This window comes from Protopterus annectens, chromosome 15.part0 (assembly GCF_019279795.1).
Source record: "Protopterus annectens isolate FY-2018-M chromosome 15.part0, PAN1.0, whole genome shotgun sequence".
In the NCBI taxonomy this organism is placed as follows: Eukaryota; Metazoa; Chordata; order Ceratodontiformes; family Protopteridae; genus Protopterus; species Protopterus annectens.
In genome coordinates, this window is record NC_056749.1 from 462,752,012 (window position 1) to 462,770,170 (window position 18,159).

At 44.7% G+C, this 18,159-nt stretch overlaps 1 protein-coding gene across 1 annotated transcript in view; it reads right to left on the reverse strand.

Annotated features, from left to right (window-relative positions):
• The window catches only part of TMEM164 (transmembrane protein 164), a 1,027,811-nt gene that overhangs the window by 514,008 nt on the left and 495,644 nt on the right, over positions 1–18,159 (reverse strand). Inside the window, exon 3 of the mRNA XM_044057200.1 lies at positions 6,084–6,150. Coding sequence (XP_043913135.1) covers positions 6,084–6,150 — 67 coding nt within the window. The remainder of the gene's footprint in view (positions 1–6,083; positions 6,151–18,159) is intronic.

Here is an 18,159-nt window from a genome sequence, read left to right on the forward strand (position 1 = left end):
ACTAAAACTGGAATACACAAGCTTTATATACAGCTAGTTAATTACACATCAATTAAAATTAATAAAAAAATTAGACAAACAATTGAAGATTTAAAGTAATATATATATATATATATATATATATATATATATATATATATATATATAAAATATATATAAGCATACGGCTACAGTGGCAACAATTCTCATTTACAGCATACATCAATTTAAAAATCGTTCCAAGGGGTTTACGTATTCTTAAGATGCCTACCTACAGGACACCTATCCAGATTTACTGAAAAGGTGGAAACATTTTAATTTGAATCCATCTTTCCAGTATATAGGTTTCATAGGTAGGTACTAGGCTATTGGCCCTAGGACCTATATAAGCCTAGCCAAAGGTACCCTGGCTTTCACCAACAAAGAAAATTATTTTCTGAGTAGGCGATATGCAACGGAGTAAAGCTGCAGTTTTTTGAGACTGTCTGCATAAGGCATCTGTTTGAGGCCGGTAATCCTCTTTGTGAGGTATTTCTGTGGCCTTTCCAGTTGTTGTAGATGTCTTGTGAGGTACATACCAAAAGGGGCATTGTACTCTATAATGGGTCTAATGAGTGACGAGTAGAGGGGAAAAATGACCTCTTTTTTCCTGGATGAGAAACCTTTTGTGATGAGGTGTGCCACATAGAAGGATTTCATGACTACTGTGGCGATGTGACTATCAAAAGACAGACTACTGTCCACCTGTGTCCCAAGGTCTCATCACACTTTCAGTGTTAAGTAGACTACCGCCTATGTGGTAGTTCATGGGTACTGAGTTTTTACCAAAAGGGATGACAATACACTTTTTGGCATTGAGCTTGACACCAGGCATCTGTCTCAGCAAGGCCCTTTTGTAGGATGTCCACATCATTTGGAGTTTTGATTATGGCTCCTAGTTTGCAGTCATCTGCGAACTTCATTAGCCAAAGACCTTCTGTGTTAGCCTGTACTTCAGAGAAGTAGATACCAAACAGGAGAGGACCCAGGACTGAACCCTGTGGTACTCCACTTGTCACTGGTCTGAAGTTGGATTTGGAGTCTGCTACTTTGACAGTGTGGGTTCTGTCAGTGAGCCAGTTGGCAACCCATCTTGTGACAGGGATTTATACCTAGTTTAGTGAGTTTATTTATAATTCCAGAGTGGAGGATGGTGTCGAAAGCCTTGGCGAGATCTAGATAGGCTGTGTAAACCACCTTATCCTCATCTATGGCTTTGGTGACTGCTTCAAAGAAGTCTATCAGGTTTAGGAGACATAATCTGCCTTTTACAAACCTGAACTGGGTGGGGTCCTGAGTTTGGAGATTACCAGTGTCATTGTTTATACGTTCCATGATGATACTTTCCATAGCCTTGCATACCAGGCTCATTAGGCTAATGAGGCAGTAGTTTCCAGGGTCTGTGGTGGCTCCCCCTTTGTGGAGTGGGATAAATGTCGCTGTGCACCATTCAGTGGGCACATAGCCTGAGGCGAGGCTATGACTGAACATGGTTCTTAAATGGGGTGCCAGTTCATTCTGTAGTTCATGTAGAACACAGCCTGGTATGTCGTCAGGCCCCATGGATGCAGTGTTCTTGGCTTTGGATAGTGTGTTCTTACCTGTGCAGCCGTGATTACAGGAACTTTGCATTCTTCTGGTGTAGAGATGGGCTCTTTAGGGTATGACAGCAGGGTAAAGTTAGCACTGAACCTATCTGCCAGGATGTTGGCAATATTAGTTGGTTCTGTATATTTAGTGCCATTGTGCTGTAACTCAGAGCAGATCTGAGTGTTGCCATTGAGATTCTTGACATAGCTGTAGAATGCTTTGTGGTTGTCTTTAGAGTCTGTGGCGATTTTTTTTTCATAACTAGCTTTGGAGGATTTTATGAGGGATCTCAGCTTCTTACTGAGGCTGACCAGGGAGTTTCTCCAATCATGGGATTTTACTCTTTTTTGCAACAGTTTCTTTCTTCTGTTGTAGAGTTTGTTTATGGCAGGGGACCACCAGATTGGCTTCCTTTTTTTGTAGGATAGCATCTTGGTTCTGTTAGGGATTGCATGATCCATGCACTCATGTAAGTGCTTATAAAGTGCATTTGTGTAGGATTCAGCAGTCATACCTCTATTGTCCATCAGCATGGGTGTCGTGAAGTTTGCCACTTCTGTCTTACGAAGCGTAAAGTTGGCTTTGGAGACATTTTTTACTGTGGTTTCCCTAATGGGGGGTAGGGGAGGGATGTGGATGTCTAGGGTGATTAGCTTGTGGTCGGATCTGACCAACGAGGAATTGACCTGTGGTGTGGAGCACTGGTTGCCCATGTTGGTAATAACCAGGTCTAGGATATTCCTGCCTATGGTGGGGGTGTGGATAAGTTGATCCATGGCATTGGAATTTATGAATTCCAGAAAACGTTGAGCACAAGAGTTGGTACATGAGTAGTTTTCCCAGTTAATGGTAGGGTAGTTGAAATTGCCCATTATTAGGGTGTTAGGTTGTACTCTAATATTTTCCAGTGTATCAAGAAAACAGGAGTGGGAATCCTGGGGCATGGTGGGGGGTCTGTAGCAAGCTACAATTTGGATTGCGGTCTTGCCCAGAGTTAGTTACACTTGGATAATCTCGGATGCATTATGCTGAGCAACTAGCTTGGAGGTGTGGATATCCTTAATGAATATGGACGCCGCCACCTTTAGTGTTTCGGTCCGGGTTTGGTGGCCAGAAGGTGTGGTATGAATTATAGCCTGATAATGCAGGGGTGCTCTCTGGAGCTTTGAACCAGGTCTCTGTCACTGCAAAGATGTCAATGTTCTCCATTTTAAGAAGAGCCTCGAGTGAGTGCATTTTGAGGTTTAGACTTCTAGCACTGAGTAGCACTACCCTCAGATTTTGCTTGCTTGTACCTGTTACGGTAGTGAATTTGTCATTTGAACGTTGCCTAAAAAAGGCACTATAGGGGTGGCAAGAGCCTTTGCCAGTATCCGGAATCCCAAGGGCGACAGGCGCAGGTCATCTCTGGCAAAGCAGCGTGGTCTGTCGATCATGTCATCCCAGGCAGACAGATACTGGATTCCCTTAGAATGACACCAGAAGCATAGCCAATTGTTAAACTCAATCATTTTGTCCTTGTATTGTGGTGTCATTTTGGGTGATGGCAGGATGCTACTCAGGGCTAGGGTCATACCAGCCTGGGCTACAAGATCAGAGAGCTCCTCCATGTCTCTTTTCATGTAGTCCAGGGAGGTACGTCTCAGGACATTCACACCAACATGGACAATGACGGAGTCATATTTGTACTTGTTGTGGAGTGACCTGAGTACGTGCGTTATGTGGCGGATTCTGGCACCTGACAGGCACCTGACAGTAACTTTTTCCTTGTTTAGCCTGGTGAGTGGAACATCAGTGTGCCTGACTATAGAGTCACCTAAGACTGGAGTGCTGGGTATGTTATGCCTTATGGGCTGTAGTTGAGTGGCACACTGAGTATGTGGGCTATATGTCATTTGGGTTGTGTTGGGGGGTGGAGGTTGCTTGCATTTCAGCTTTGGAGGTCTCTGTTGTTTGGGCAGATTAGTACTGACAGCCTCCGCGAATGTAGTGTCTAGCTCTGCTCCTATGTATGTAATAGATTCACAGGACAACAAGGCAGATTTTTCAAAGTTTACTGTGATGCCTAGTTGAGCACAGGATGTGATGGTGTAATCTCGTGCCTCTATAAGTTGTTGCCTGGTGGTAACAGTGAGGAGCCAGTCATCTAGATAAGGAAACACCTTGAATCCTAGACTACTGCCATGCATTTGGCGAACACCCTGGGGGCTGTGGTGAGACCAAAGGGCAGAGCTCTGAATTGGTAATGACTGGCCCCTAGACGGAAGGGTAGAAATCTCCTGGACAGTCTGTCCACTTTTATATGATAGTAAGCGTCCTGAAGATCTGTGGAACACATCCAATTGTCATGAATCAGAAAGGGGAGAATGGACTGCAGTGTTACCATCCGGAACTTTTCTTTTTGTACAGATTTGTTTAATCTGCTGAGATCAAGAATTGGTCTCCAGTCCCCTGTCTTTTTGGGCAGTAAAAAGAATCTTGAGCAGGTTCTGGATCTTACTTGGTCTGCGGGGACTTCCTGGATGGCTCTTTTTTTCTAGCAGTCTTGAAACTTCTGTGACTGCCTTATCCCTTAGATTGGGTGGAACATCTGGGATGGATTTTTTGAAACAAGAGGGGGTTGATGGATGGGAATTTTGTAACCTCCGGATAGAATGGATAGGACCCATTTGTCTTTTGTAATATTTTGCCAGGCAATTGGGTACAATGAAAGCTGGAGGAGGAGCAGAGGTTGACACAGGCACCGAAGGGGGCAGAGCCGATGGGACCGATATTGGGACAGTCTGTGGGGACAGCACTCTCCACATGACCTAGAAATCATCACTGTCTCGACACAAAGAGGGCTCCGGCTCCAAAGAGACAGGAATCCCACTCTGCGCTGAGGGTGACTGCTCCGAGGCCGATGTGGGAGCCGAGCTAAACTGAGCCGATGCTCCGAGAGGGAGAGCGGGGTCGGACAAGGGTCCGATGCCACTTCCACCTCGGTGCCAATGAGAGAGCTTCGGCACCCAGGTACCTCGATAGAAGGAAGAACTGAGGTAATCGGAGCCAAAGAGGATTTCATCGGAGCCAAAGGAACCACTACTGGAATGTCCATGGACTCCGGCTCCAAACTAAGCATAGTCGAAGGAGGAATCGATATCGAAGCGGATGGAGCCAAGGCCTGTTGAGGCGGGCTCAAAAGCATTTTTGCAAGGGCCTGTGACTTCCGCAACCTACTGACCACTCTTTCTCCACTTCCTGATCCAATAACCTTGAGGATCGAGAGGAGTGGGAAGATGAGCAATGACTGGCTTTTCTCTTAAGTAAGGGTGATTGTGGCACCACGCGAATCGGCTCCAATGAAGGAGACCTAGCTAGTTTGTGGCTCCAAGATGGCTCCGAGGTAACAGTTGGAGTTGACGGAGGAGTAGTCTTGTCTGTGCTAGCGGGCACCGACACACTTGGCCTGTCAAGCTCACAGGTTGGTTCCGAACATGGAGCCGACAGCTTGACTGACTTCAAAGATTTCACTGGCTGAGATGCTTTAGCCGGAGAATCCTGTTTCAACAATCCACGGAAGATTAGCTTGTTTTTCTGCTCCTGCAGGACCCTTGGACTAAAGGCATGACAAATAGAGCAAGAGAGTCCTGCAGGTGCATAGCTCCCAAGCAATATACACTAGTGTGCCCATCTGTCGCAGACATCTTCTGACGGCATGAGATGCACTTTTTAAACCCTGAGGTTTTAACTTCCTTGGACATTCTAAGAAAAAAAGAAGGAAGTACCACACAAAAAGACACACTACAACAATAAAAAATTATATTGATAAAAACCTTAAAGGAGAGCCTCTAACTTAAACGGCTGTCCTTAAGGGGGGGGAGGGAAGAACTCTCTAACTTAAACGATTTCAGGGAAAAATAGAAGGCCTAGCGACTAAGGGGCGACGGCCAACACAGCACAAAAACACAGCAAAGAATGAGATAAGGGGTTTACGACTAAATAAACTTACAAACTGCTTTAAATCAGTAAAAAAAATACTTACTTTTCAAGTAAATTATTTAACTTTAAACAGAGAAAAAAGTTATACTAAGCCTGAGCCAGTATCGACACAACCTCGCAGCTGAAGCGGCAAACAAGATCTGGGTAGCTGACGCTGGGCATTCTGGGATAAGGGGTAGCCTCGAGCCAGTAAAGAGCTCTCGAGCTATAGAAAGTGGCCGAGTCAGAGCTGAGGATTGGCTCCGAACCCTTCCAGTACGAACGAAGGCAAGACTGGACAACTTAACATTAAATGTTTTAACCAAATCAAGAACTCTGACAGCACAGAACAGAAGTCAAACTACACCAAAGGCAACTGGTAACTATTAATAACAAAAAAGGTAGCATCTCTGTGGCTCAAAACAGTTTTGCTACTCTTTCATTAAAACAAGCAGGAATGTTTGCAGAACATAAAAAAAGAAAAGATGACTTGGGAAGCAAAATGCAGTACTCACCAGTCGAGTATTAACAACAGGGAAAAGCAGTGCTAAGAGAGCCCCATTCAGCATGTGCATCTGCAATCTAAACACAAAACAGAACTGTTTAACTGAAACTTGACAGATGCATATACAGTTGTAAAAGACAAGCGTGGACAAAATTTGTGCCCTGTAAAAGAGTGTCACATGTAACAATTATCAACACTGAGCATATGGTTCCAGTGCAATTATTAAGGTCAGATTCTTCAACAAGTACAGTTGTGTACACTTGCCATAAATGTAGATGTTCGAGTGTATTCATTGTTGCAGTCATCACCATTTGGGTTACCTGCCTGCAGGTAGCCCTCAGCCGGCCCGAATACCAGTCTTCGGATTTCTGTTGGATGCTGTCGCTTCTTCCTTGACGTCAGGTTGTCAGGGGTATAAAACATGCACCCAACGCCATTACATCGTTTTTCTTGCCCCAGATGTCAGGTGCCCCCGCAACAGGGAACAATTATATGGTATGGTACACCCCAAGCAAAAAGCAAATACACATGATATAATATATGCCAAACAGGAAGGAAAGGTAGAGGCAAGAGAAGTCAGGGGGCTGGAGGGAGGTTAACCAGGACTGCAACAGTGAATACACTCGAACATCTACATTTATGGTAACTGTACTCAACTGTACTATGTTCTTCGTGTTTCACTGTTGCAGTCATCACATTTGGGTTGATTCCCAAAGCTAAGGAAGGGAGGAGAAAGTTAAAGACCATTAGTGCCAGCTATTAATCCCTGCAAGACTGCAGTGGCAAATCCAGCTCTGGATTTAGAAAAGACAGGCAAGTGGTAATGCTTGGTGAAGGTATGTACAGAGTTCCAGGTAGCAACTTCTAGGATGTCCCTGGTAGGGACCCCTCTCAGAAATGCCGCAGAGGTAGATGCAGCCCTGGTGGAATGTAATCTTATCCCCTGTGGGGCAGGTTTTCCATGGTGCTTGTAGCAGAAATGGATGCAATGGGTTATCCATTTGGAAATGGTTTGCTTTGAAAAAGCCTTCCCTTCTGCCCCTGCAGCAAAGCTAACTAGCAGCTGTTCAGATTTTCTGATAAGATTTAGTCCTGTCCAAACAGAATCCAAGTAGTCTGTGCAGGTCCATAGAGTGCAGTATTCGTTCGCCTTTGTTTTGTGGATTAAAGAAAAAAGTAGGCAAATGAATGGACTGATTTAGACCCACAGAAAACACCACCTTGGCCATAAAGGAAGGATTAGTCCTGAGGGAAACCCTGTCCACATATGGAAGATAATGAAGGGTTTCTACTGCCATGAGGGCCTGTAATTCAGATACTCTTCCAGCTGAAGTAATGGCTAGAAGGAAGGCTGTTTTCCAAGAAAGGAATTTCAACTCTGCTCTAGCAGCTGGTTCAAAGGGGGAAAGAGTGAGCTTTTCCAATACAAAGTTAGGGTTCCAGGTTGGAGTGGGAGCTCTCCTGTGGGGGGGGGGTCTTAAATTTTTGGCCCCTCTAAGGAATTGCTTTAGCAAGGGGCGAGAGAAGAGGAGTGGCTCAGTATTATAATGTGCTGAAATGGCAGAGGCATACATTTTAATTGACAAGAAGGATAGGCCCTTGTGGAGCATTTCTGTTAAGTACTGTAGAATATGAGGTAAGCTGGGCACCGCTGTGCCCATCCCCTGAGCTAGGCTCCAGGAACAGTATCTTTTCCACTTGTCAGCATAGAATTTTCTAGTACTAGGCCATCTTGTCTCCAGAATGACATCCAGTACCTGCTTACTGAGGGATGCTAGAGGAGAGCTCAAGGAATTAGCCAGGCTGCAAGGTTCAGGGTTTGAAGCTGATGGTGCAGAATCTGGCCCGCCTGCTGGGACAGCAGGGAAGGGGTCTGCGGCAGGTGCCATTGTTGTAGCAGTGTCATACTGCACAAGAGGGGGTACACCAGTGCTGGCGTGGCCAGTCTGGTGCAATCAGTATTGTCCTTGGCTTGTCCTGTTTGATCTTTAGTAGGACCTTCGAGAGGAGAGGCAGAGGGGGAAAGGCATAAACTGAGAGGCTTTCCCAGGTGAAGGACAGGGCTTCCACTTTCCAAGCTTGGCTGTGGGGAGTTTGTGTGCAGAATTTGTGCAATCGGTAGTTTTGAGGTGAGGCAAACTGGTCTACCTCTGGAGTCCCCATTTGTTCAAGAGGTTGAATATTTTGGGTTCTAGTTTCCATTCATGTGGGCCCATGAGATTTCTGCTTAGGTCGTCTGCCAGTGAATTTAGTTTGCCTGGCAGGAATTGAGCTTGCAGGTGTACTTGGTAGCTCAAGGCTGTGTTACACAGAACCATGGCTAGTCTGCAGAGAGGGTACGAGTGGGTTCCCCCTGATTGTTTATGTACCACATAACTGTGGTGTTGTCTGTCTTTACAAATAGTTGTCCTGGAAGAATACAGTCTTTGAAGACTGTCAGAGCATTCTGTACAGCTAACATTTCTTTTTGATCGATGTGCAGGTGCATGCGTCTTGGGCTCCATCTGCCCTGAATGCACTGACTTGCCATGTGAGCCCTCCATGCATAGTCTCATGCGTCTGTTGTTAGGGTTTGGGCGGCAGGGGATAGAGTGAAAGAGTCCCTTGTTGTGGTAGCAGGCCTCTGCCCACCAAAGGAACGCGGTCTTCATACAAGGAATGATAGAAATCATGGTTTCCAGGTCCTGAGAATGTTGACACCATAGGCTTTTTAGATACCATTGGAGTTTCCTCATATGCAGTCTTGCATATGGAATTAGGAAAATGCAAGAGGCCATGAACCCCAGGGCTTGCAGTATTTTCCTTGCGGATAGCTGGGGTTTTGTGGCCAACAGTTTGAAGTAGTTTGTCAAATACACTTGTTTCTCCAGAGTGAGGAATTCCTTCTGGGAAGTTGTGTTCAAGCTTGCTCCCAGGAATACAATCTGTTGGCAGGGTACTAGGTGAGATTTCTTTTTGTTGATGGTGTACCCCAGAGAGATTAGAAGTTTCTTTATGAATACCAGGTGTTGTAATAGCAAGTCCTGGCTTTCTGTCTGAATAAGACAATCGTCCAATTATGTTAAATTTAAATATTTCTCTGCCTGCAAAATGCAATGGCTGGAGCTAGACACTTTGTGAATACCCTGGGCACAGTAGATAAACCAAAGGGAAGTGCAGAGAAGTGATAGTGCATGGAGCCTGCCCTGAAGCGTAGGTATTTCCTGCAAGATTCCCTTATTGGGACGTGGAGGTAAGCTTCCTTTAAGTCTAGGGTTGCCAGCCAGGCATCCTTGGCTAGCATGGGAAGACGCTGTTGCAGAGTTATCATTTTGGAACTACCAGAAAGTGTTGAGAATAGAGAGGTCCAGGATGGGATGCCAGGAGTTGTCTTTTCTGGGTACCACAAAAAGTCTTGAATAAAAACCTTGTCCCCATTGTTCTGCTGGGACAGGTTGAATAGCCCTGATATTGCGAAGAGAGAGAACCTGCTGTTGGGCCTCTGCCCATTGGTTTGGGGGTAGGTCTGGCCAACCATTTGGGGTTGGCAGTTTGTGGAAGTGGAATCTGTATCCTTGGGAAACTATGTTCAAAACCCATTTGTCCTGGGTAATGAGTTCCCAGTTTTTTGCATGCAGGGTGAGCTTTCTTCCTAAGGCAGCAGGTAGTTAAGCAGGGCTTGGAAGGGTTAAGGTTGAGTCATTGTGCCATTTTTCCGTAGGGGGGTGGCTTACTACTCCCTGCTTTGGGAGTGGGAGCCCCCCACTGTTTAGGTCTTTGCGTAGCCTGAGACTGTAGCCTAGGTGGTCTGCTGTTCCTGTGTTTGGATTGAAGGCCTAGAAGGGACTGGAAAGGACCAGTTTTTTGAAGGCCAATGCGTACTGAATCTGGGAGGCTGCACTTGTAGGAAATCTTTAACAGTTTGCATAGATTTAAGCTTTTTCCTCCATCCTTTTGAGGACGACGTCTGCTTTGTTGCCAAAAAGGCAGTCTTGGTTTAAGGGAGCATCCAGTAATTTAGCTTTTACATGATCTGGCAAGTTTTGTTCCTTAAGCCAAGCATGCCTTCTAATTACAGACCCAGTGACAGCAGCCCTGCAAGATGCTTCTAAAACGTCAAAACCACATTGCAAAGTATGTTTACCAACTTGTTCTGCAGAATGCATTAAATCCTGTAATTCTTTGTGTTCAGTACAGTCAGGAATCAACATAACTTTCTGTTTAAGTAGCCCCATAACATGCTGCTGGTACTTTTAACATATGAAACTGGCAATTTAAAGCTCTAATGGCCAAAGTAGCAGAAGTGTATACCTTCTTACCCCATCTGTCTAAGGCTCTAGAATCCCTATCAGAAGGGGTAGGATTTTTGGCAGCAGTAGCCTTAATGCCTTTTGGTTCTTGGGAAATGGTCTCTGGATCCGCAGAAGGATTCTTGAAGACGAACTTGTAAGAGTTAGGTACTCTGTAGTACTGGTCAGGTTTTCTGGGAGCTGGAGGTAAAGTGTCTGGGGTAAGGCTAGATTCCAAGAAAGTATCATCTACAATGTCCAGAACAGGAGGGATTACTAAAGGCCTGTGTTGCGGTAGTAGTAAGAATTCCCCAAGTCTCTTTTTGGACTCAGAGTAATCCTGGCTTTCCCAGCAGTAATGCTCCCTAAGAGTGTGCAAGGTTTCACCGAAAGAAAAATACTCTGGAGGGCAAGCAGAGGGAATAGAATTCTCTGCATCAGAATCCTCATAAGTAGATAAGGGTAAATCCTGGTAATCAGGAGCAGAAATATCAAATTCCTGATCAGAAGAATCAGACAGAAAATCAGCTCTAGGTCTCTTACAGGGGGAAGGCTGGCTTCCCCTAATTAAGGTAGTAAGGTCTTCAGCCATTCTAAGCATTTGTTTTTTAGGCATATGGGCCTTAGTCTGCGGTTTGGTCGGTTTTCTAGGCGTGGTGCGAATTTTTGGCCTGGATGAAAACGATGGCATCGGTTTAATATGAATGTCTGTAGGCCTGAATACACCCTCAGAAGCCGGGGCCTGGACAGCGGCTCCGGACCCATCCAAGGTAGAGACATCCACAGGTTCCATAGTCGAAGAAGCATCTCGCGGCATACCGGACTCAGAATAGGTCTCAGTAGAGGCCTGTGAATCAGAAGTAGTGGGTATCAGGGACTGCAAATGCGCCTCACTGAGTACCGGCAGACTGGCGACTAGCTTAGCAGAAGCGTCGTCGGCAGTTTTGGACCTATGCGGTCTGTCTCTGTCTTTATCCTTACTTTTTTTGGAATATCGGTAGTCGGATGGCTTGACTAAGCCATTTTGGAGTACACATAACGAGTACGAAAGTAATTCGCTGCAAAAATAGCCCGGCGACGAATAGTTCAGGTGTTGAACAAGGCAAAAAAACAACAACGAGGGACGTCGTGGTCTGAGTCTAAACAAGGGATGCAGCAGGAATTAAAAGCTCTATGAGGTATTTGCTTTCCACAGGTAAGACAATTGTTAAATTTTACTGACATCGGTTAGAGCAATGGGGTACTTAGCTTTTTTTGAAGACTTTGGGTCTGAAACTCGAAAACGAAAATTTCAGGAGTCGGCTGACCTGCGCTTGAGAACTGCTTCTGCTTTGGGCACCGCATGGCAAGAAAGACTGATGTAATGGCATCGGCTGCAGGTTTTATACCCCTGATGACCTGACGTCAAGGAAGAAGCAACAGCATCCGACGCAGAAATCCAAAGACTCTAGTATTCGGGCCGGCTGAGGGCTACCTGCAGGCAGATAACCCAAATGTGAAGACTGCAACAGTGAAACACGAAGAACATCTGAGAATGCAGTCAGGATAGATGCCAAACTTCTAAATGTAAATTCACATTCAGCTGTACCTGTACTTAAAATGCATTTATGATTTTGTTTGTAACAGAAAAGCATCAGGACAGTAGCTGGACAAATTTAGGTTTGATGCTCTCTCCAATCATGCACTTTACAAGCTAAGGACAACAAATAAAATACAGTACTTTAACAAGCATCTGTCTCAATACTTCAACAGGGAGACGATATATCACCTGCTTTACAACAGTGTATAACTTATGGTGAAGGGCATACTGTGTAGTACTACAGCTTACATCAGGTCTGGTTGAGTGAATGTAATGCCCACAATGCAGCAGCTTCTAGTGGAACTACTCACGTGAGCAGGTACACCGCTGTGCTTACATTAGGTTGCAAATGTGCATTCTTGTTTGCCTCATAAAATCTTGAGTGTGCACGATGGTACATGTGCCTCCAGAGGACTGGATGACTGTAACTGCTGGTATACACCATATTACTGCCATTATTTCTGTATATGCAATGAACGACTTGCTGTGTTTTGCTAAGAGTGACAAACTTAAACAAATCCATAATGATCAGTTTTGGTACATATTTGCACCTCATGGGCTGCTCTGCATCATTTCGCATATATCCATGGTTATGTGGTGTTGTGGCCAGGACAGTAATGTGTGTGTGCGCGCGCTGAAGTAAGGTGCTGCACTGCAGACCTGTGCCTAGGATATGCAAAGGCAACTGCATCAACACATGTGCCTACAAATGCAAGTTTGAAAGGTCATTACAGTACATGGAGAGCTTCAGTGAGTTACATCTGTGGCCTAAAGTTCACTGCACTTTGCCTTTATTGTGAACTGCTGTATTGTGAGTTGCATACTTATTTTGTTGTGCAATGTGTCACGGTGGTTAGTAAGCCAGTGTTGTGCTGTATTGCTGAGGATTTTTAATGACTTTCAGATCACCAAGAGTAGCATAAAATGAAAGCAAAAGGTGCTGTTGCAAGGATGACTTCTTGCAGAGGTTATCTCACATTTACTGGATGAGGCGCATTCTGCATCACCAGGTACAATGCAATTGAGGACTCTATAGCCTGAAGAAAAGAGCTGCTGGGGGGGAGATGTATGGTCACTCTATTCACTTGGTTGTTGAGTCTATTACTGTTCTGCATATTGTAAAAGGGTGCTCCCAAATGGCAAGAGTACATGGCCAAAAAAACATCAATAACGGTTAGCAGATAACTGCCACAAACATAACGGACTGATCCAGGAAACGTACAACCAGATGCAACCTTTGCCTATGGTATGCTGCATTAGCTGGTTTGGTCTGTCGGGTCAATTTCCCCTCTCTCCAGCTGTTTTTGGTGCCCTGGTGAGTAGACAGCATAATCACCTAACAGGCACCCAACAACTCACACCGTGGGGTCCTCATCTGTTAACACCTCATGTGGCTGGATCTTCCTCAATTGTGGCTATCCCAATACCAGCTATGGTTATAACTGTGTAGCCTCCTTCCTTATCTCTTGCTTCTTTGACCAGTGATAACATATCCAAGCTGGTGTTAAATACCATTTATGGCTGCCCATGGGAGCAGTTACAAGGAGTGCACTAAGAAGCTTGAAGATAAATAATAAATGTGTATAGCTTTTTGAACACTGCATGAGTCATACTGCTGGCTCTTAACAAGATAGACTTGTATCTTCAGTTTCTGTGTTGTGTTGTCATTCACGGGTACTGTTCTGTGTTAGTGGAATGTAAAAATACCAAGGCCACTGTACTTGTACCGTGTGTGTCTGCTGCCTGTGGGCTCTGTCTGTAACAGGATTGGAGTTCCCCAGATTAGTCATAGTTACATTTCTGTTTATGAGCTAATTCACACTTAGGCACTGGGTAGTAATGACAACAAAGGCACCTTTGCGGGAGTGTTGGGCATGATCTTGCCTACCACAAGCTTCTGGATGATGCATCACTGTATAAGAGTTCCACATCTTTACAATGAAAATGAGGACAACTACCAAATGAACAGTTACACCATTCACAATATTAGTTCCTGTTAGTAAATGGCCATTAGTATCCCGAAATGCTACTTTGTGAGACAATCTACTTAACAAAAACCTTGCATAATAAAATAAGCCTTTCCTGTAATACATGCATACAAATTTTTCAAGCACGGGCATTAATGCCCTTCTAGCTTGCCAATAAATAATGTCTCGTATTAAGAGCAAAGTTTATTTTCACCTTCATTTTCAATTCTTTGCTCTGTCTGCAAAGTATTGTATACATATTTAATTTGTACCTATTGCTCAATCACTTTAATCTGTTATACAATCTGCTGTTCTGGTTATTAGCCCCCTTAGTTCTCTGTTTACTACACTGTACTTGCTGAATATCACCTCTTATTTATATTCCTGTTAAGATGTACACTGCATTCCTACATGATCTAATTTCATATGCAGGTACTAAATGATATTGTAACAAACCTATATTTAAATTATTCATGATGTTGGTGCAGTCCCATTGCTGTAAATATTTATTTCCACTATATCAGTCCCTCTCAAAATGATCTTTCACTTTTGTTTGCCACTGAGACCTATTTACAACATGGATGTTTAAAGTACATAAAAAGTACAGATGTGTACACTTACCATAAATGTAGATGTTCGAGTGTATTCACTGTTGCAGTCATCACATTTGGGTTATCTGCTTGCAGTAGCCCTCAGTCAGCCTGATTAACAAAGTCTTGGGTCCTGCGTCGGTTGCTGTCCCTTCTTCCATGACATCAGGTCGTCAGGGGTATAAAACATGCAGCCGACGCCATTACATCAGTTTTTCTTGCCCCAGATGTCAGGTGCCCCCCTAAAGGGAAGCAACTAAATATATAAATATACAAGGTTATACCCCCAACAAAAAAGTAAATACACCAAAAAGCTTTTGAGCAAAGTAAAGGAGAGTAGAGGTATAGCCAAAATAAGTAAGGGGGTCGGAGGGAGGGTAACCAGGACTGCAACAGTGAATACACTCGAACATCTACATTTATGGTAAGTGTACACAACTGTACTATGTTCTTTGTGTTTTACTGTTGCAGTCATCACATTTGGGTAGATTCCCAAAGCTAAGGATGGGAGGAGGAAATTAGATAGCATTACGACCAGCTATAGGGCCTTGCAAGACTGCAGTGGCAAAGCCAGCTCTGGATTTAGAGAAAACTGGCAGATGGTAATGCTTGGTTAAAGTATGTACAGAACTCCAGGTAGCAGCTTCTAGGATGTCCCTGGAAGGGACGGCTTTGAGAAAGGCTGCAGAGGTAGATGCAGCCCTAGTTGAGTGGAGTCTGATCCCCAGTGGGATAGGTTTTCCATGGTGCTTGTAGCAGAAATGAATGCAATGGCCTATCCATTTGGAGATGGTTTGTTTTGAAATAGCCTTTCCCTCTGCCCCTGCAGCAAATGCCACCAGCAGTTGTTCAGATTTCCTTTGAGGTTTAGTCCTACCCAAGTAGAATCTAAGTTGTCTGTGCACATCTAATGAGTGCAGTATCCGTTCTCCTTTGTTCTGTCGATTAGGAAAGCAGGTTGGTAAATGAAGGGACTGATTAAGGGTCACACCTGATACCACCTTGGGCATGAAGGAGGAATTGGTCCTGAGGGAAACCCTGTCTGCATGAAAAATAATGAAAGGCTCCACTGCCATAAGGGCCTTTAATACAGATACCCTTCTCACTGAAATGATTTCTAAAAGGAAAGCTGTTTTCCAAGAAAGGATTTTTAAGTCTGCAGTAGCAGCTGGCTCGAACGGGGGGAGAGTGAGTTTCTACAATACAAAGTTACGATCCCAGGCTGGAGTTGGAGCTCTCCTGGGTGGTTGTAAATTTTTGCCCCCCCCCCTGAGGAACTGCTTAAGCAGTGGATGAGAGAAGAGGGGAGGTTCTGTGTTAAAATGAGCTGAAACGGCTGAGGCATGAATTTTGATGGAGGAGAAAGACAGGCCCTTGTGAAGCATCTCAGTTAAGTATTGTAAAAGCTGAGGTAAATTGGGCACTGCTGTGCTCATCCTTTGAGTTTGGTTCCAGGCACAGAATCTTTTCCATTTTTCAGCATAAGATTTTCTAGTACTAGGCTTCCTTGCCTCTAAAATGATATCCATCACTGGTTTACTGAGGGATGGTAAAGGAGAGATTAGGTAATTAGCCAGGCTGTTAGATTCAGTGTTTGAAGCTGAGGGTGCAGAATCTGCTTCTCCTGCTGAGACAATAGGGTAGGAGTCTGAGGCAGGTGCCATGGGGCCAACAGTGACACACTGCGCAAGAGGGGGTACCAGTGTTGGCGTGGCCAGTCCGGTGCAATCAAATTCATCCTTGGTTTGTCTTGTTTGATCTTTAGTAGTACTTTGGGGAGCAAAGGCAGAGGAGGAAAAGCATAAACTGACAGGTTTTTCCAGCTGAAGGACAGAGCATCCACTTTCCAAGCTTGTTTGTGGGGAGTCCTTGTGCAAAATTTGTCCAACTGATAGTTCTGGGGGGAGGCAAACAGGTCTATATCTGGGCTCCCCCATTTGCTTTTCAACATGTTGAAAATCCTTGGTTCCAGTTTCCACTTGTGTGGGTCCATGAGGTTTCTGCTTAGTTCATCTGTCAGTGTGTCTAGTTTTCCTGGCAGGAACTGAGCTTGTAGATGCACATGGTAGCTCAGGGCTGTGTTCCACAATGCCATGCCTAGTTTACAGAGGGGGTAAGAATGTGTACCCCCCTGCTTGTTTATGTACCACATAACAGTGGTGTTGTCCATCTTTACCATTAATTGTCCTGGAAGAATGTGGTTCTTGAAGGCTGTCAGAGCATTCTGTACAGCTAACATTTCTTTTTAATTGATATGCAGGTGCATTTGACTTGGGTTCCATTTGCCCTGAATGCACTTCCCTGCCAGGTGAGCCCCCCCATGCATAGTCTCATGCATCTGCTGTTAGGGTTTGAGAGGCAGAGGGTAGTGTGAATGGTAGTCCCTTGTTTTGGTGGCAGGCCACTGCCCACCAAAAGAACTATAGGCACAGGCAAGGTATGACGGGAATCATTGCTTCTAGATCCTGAGAATGTTGACATCATAGGCTTTTTAGATACCATTGAAGTTTTCTCATATGCAGTCTTGCATATGGAATTAGAAGCATGCAGGAGGCCATGAATCCCAAGGCTTGTAGTATTTGTCTTGCAGATAGTAGGGTTTTAGTGGCCACTTGTTTGAAGTAGGTTGTCAAATGAATTTGTTTCTCTGGCTTAAGGAAAGCCATCTGGGAAGTTGTATTCAAGTTTGCTCCCAGGAATATAACTTGTTGACAGGGTACCAACTGTGATTTCTTTTCGTTTATGGTGTACCCCAGACATGTTAGCACCCTTTGTACAAAGGCCAGATGATTTAAAAGTATGTCCTGGCTTTCTGCCTGAATTAGACAATAGTCCAGGTATGGGTATATTTGAATATTTCTTTGCCTGCAAAATGTAATAACTGGAGCTAGGCACTTTGTGAATACCCTGGGCGCAGTAGATAGCCAAAAGCCAAAGGGCAGTACAGAGAACTGATAGTGCATGTAGCCTGCTTTGAAGCATAGGTACCTTCTGCAAGATTCCCTGATTGGGATGTGCAGGTATGCTTACTTTAAATCTAGTGTTGCCAACCAGGAGTCTTTGCCTAGCATAGGGAGCAACTGGTGAAGAGTCAGCATCTTGAATTTTGGAATCACCAAAAAGGTGTTTAGAGTAGACATGTCTGGGATAGGACGCCATGAATTGTCTTTTCTGGGTACCAGGAAAAGTCTCGAGTAGAACCTTTGTCCCTTTTTCTCTTCTGGTACCAACTGAATAGCCCCCCATGCTTAAAAGATACTTGCTTTTGGGCCTCTGCCCACTGATTTGGGGGTAGATCTGGCCACCCGCTTGGTGTTGGTAATGTATGGAAGTGAAATCTGTATCTTGGACACAATATTTAAAACCCATCTGTCCTGGGTAATGAGTTCCCAGTTCTTTGCATGAAGAGCAATCTTTCCCCCAAAGGGGCAGTCAGTTGAGAAGTGCTTGGCAGTTTTAAAAAGAAGTCATTGAGGCAGTTTACCATAGGGGGGAGTTTTATTACTCCCAGATTTGGAAGTGGAGGACCCCACTGCTTAGTCCTGTGTGCACCCTGGGACTGAAGCCTGGGAGCTCTGCTGGCTCTGGGTTTGGACTGAGAAGGTCTGGAAGAGGCAGGAAAGGACCAATTCTTGGAAGGCCAATGCCTACTAAATCTTGGTGGTTGCACTTGTAAAAAATC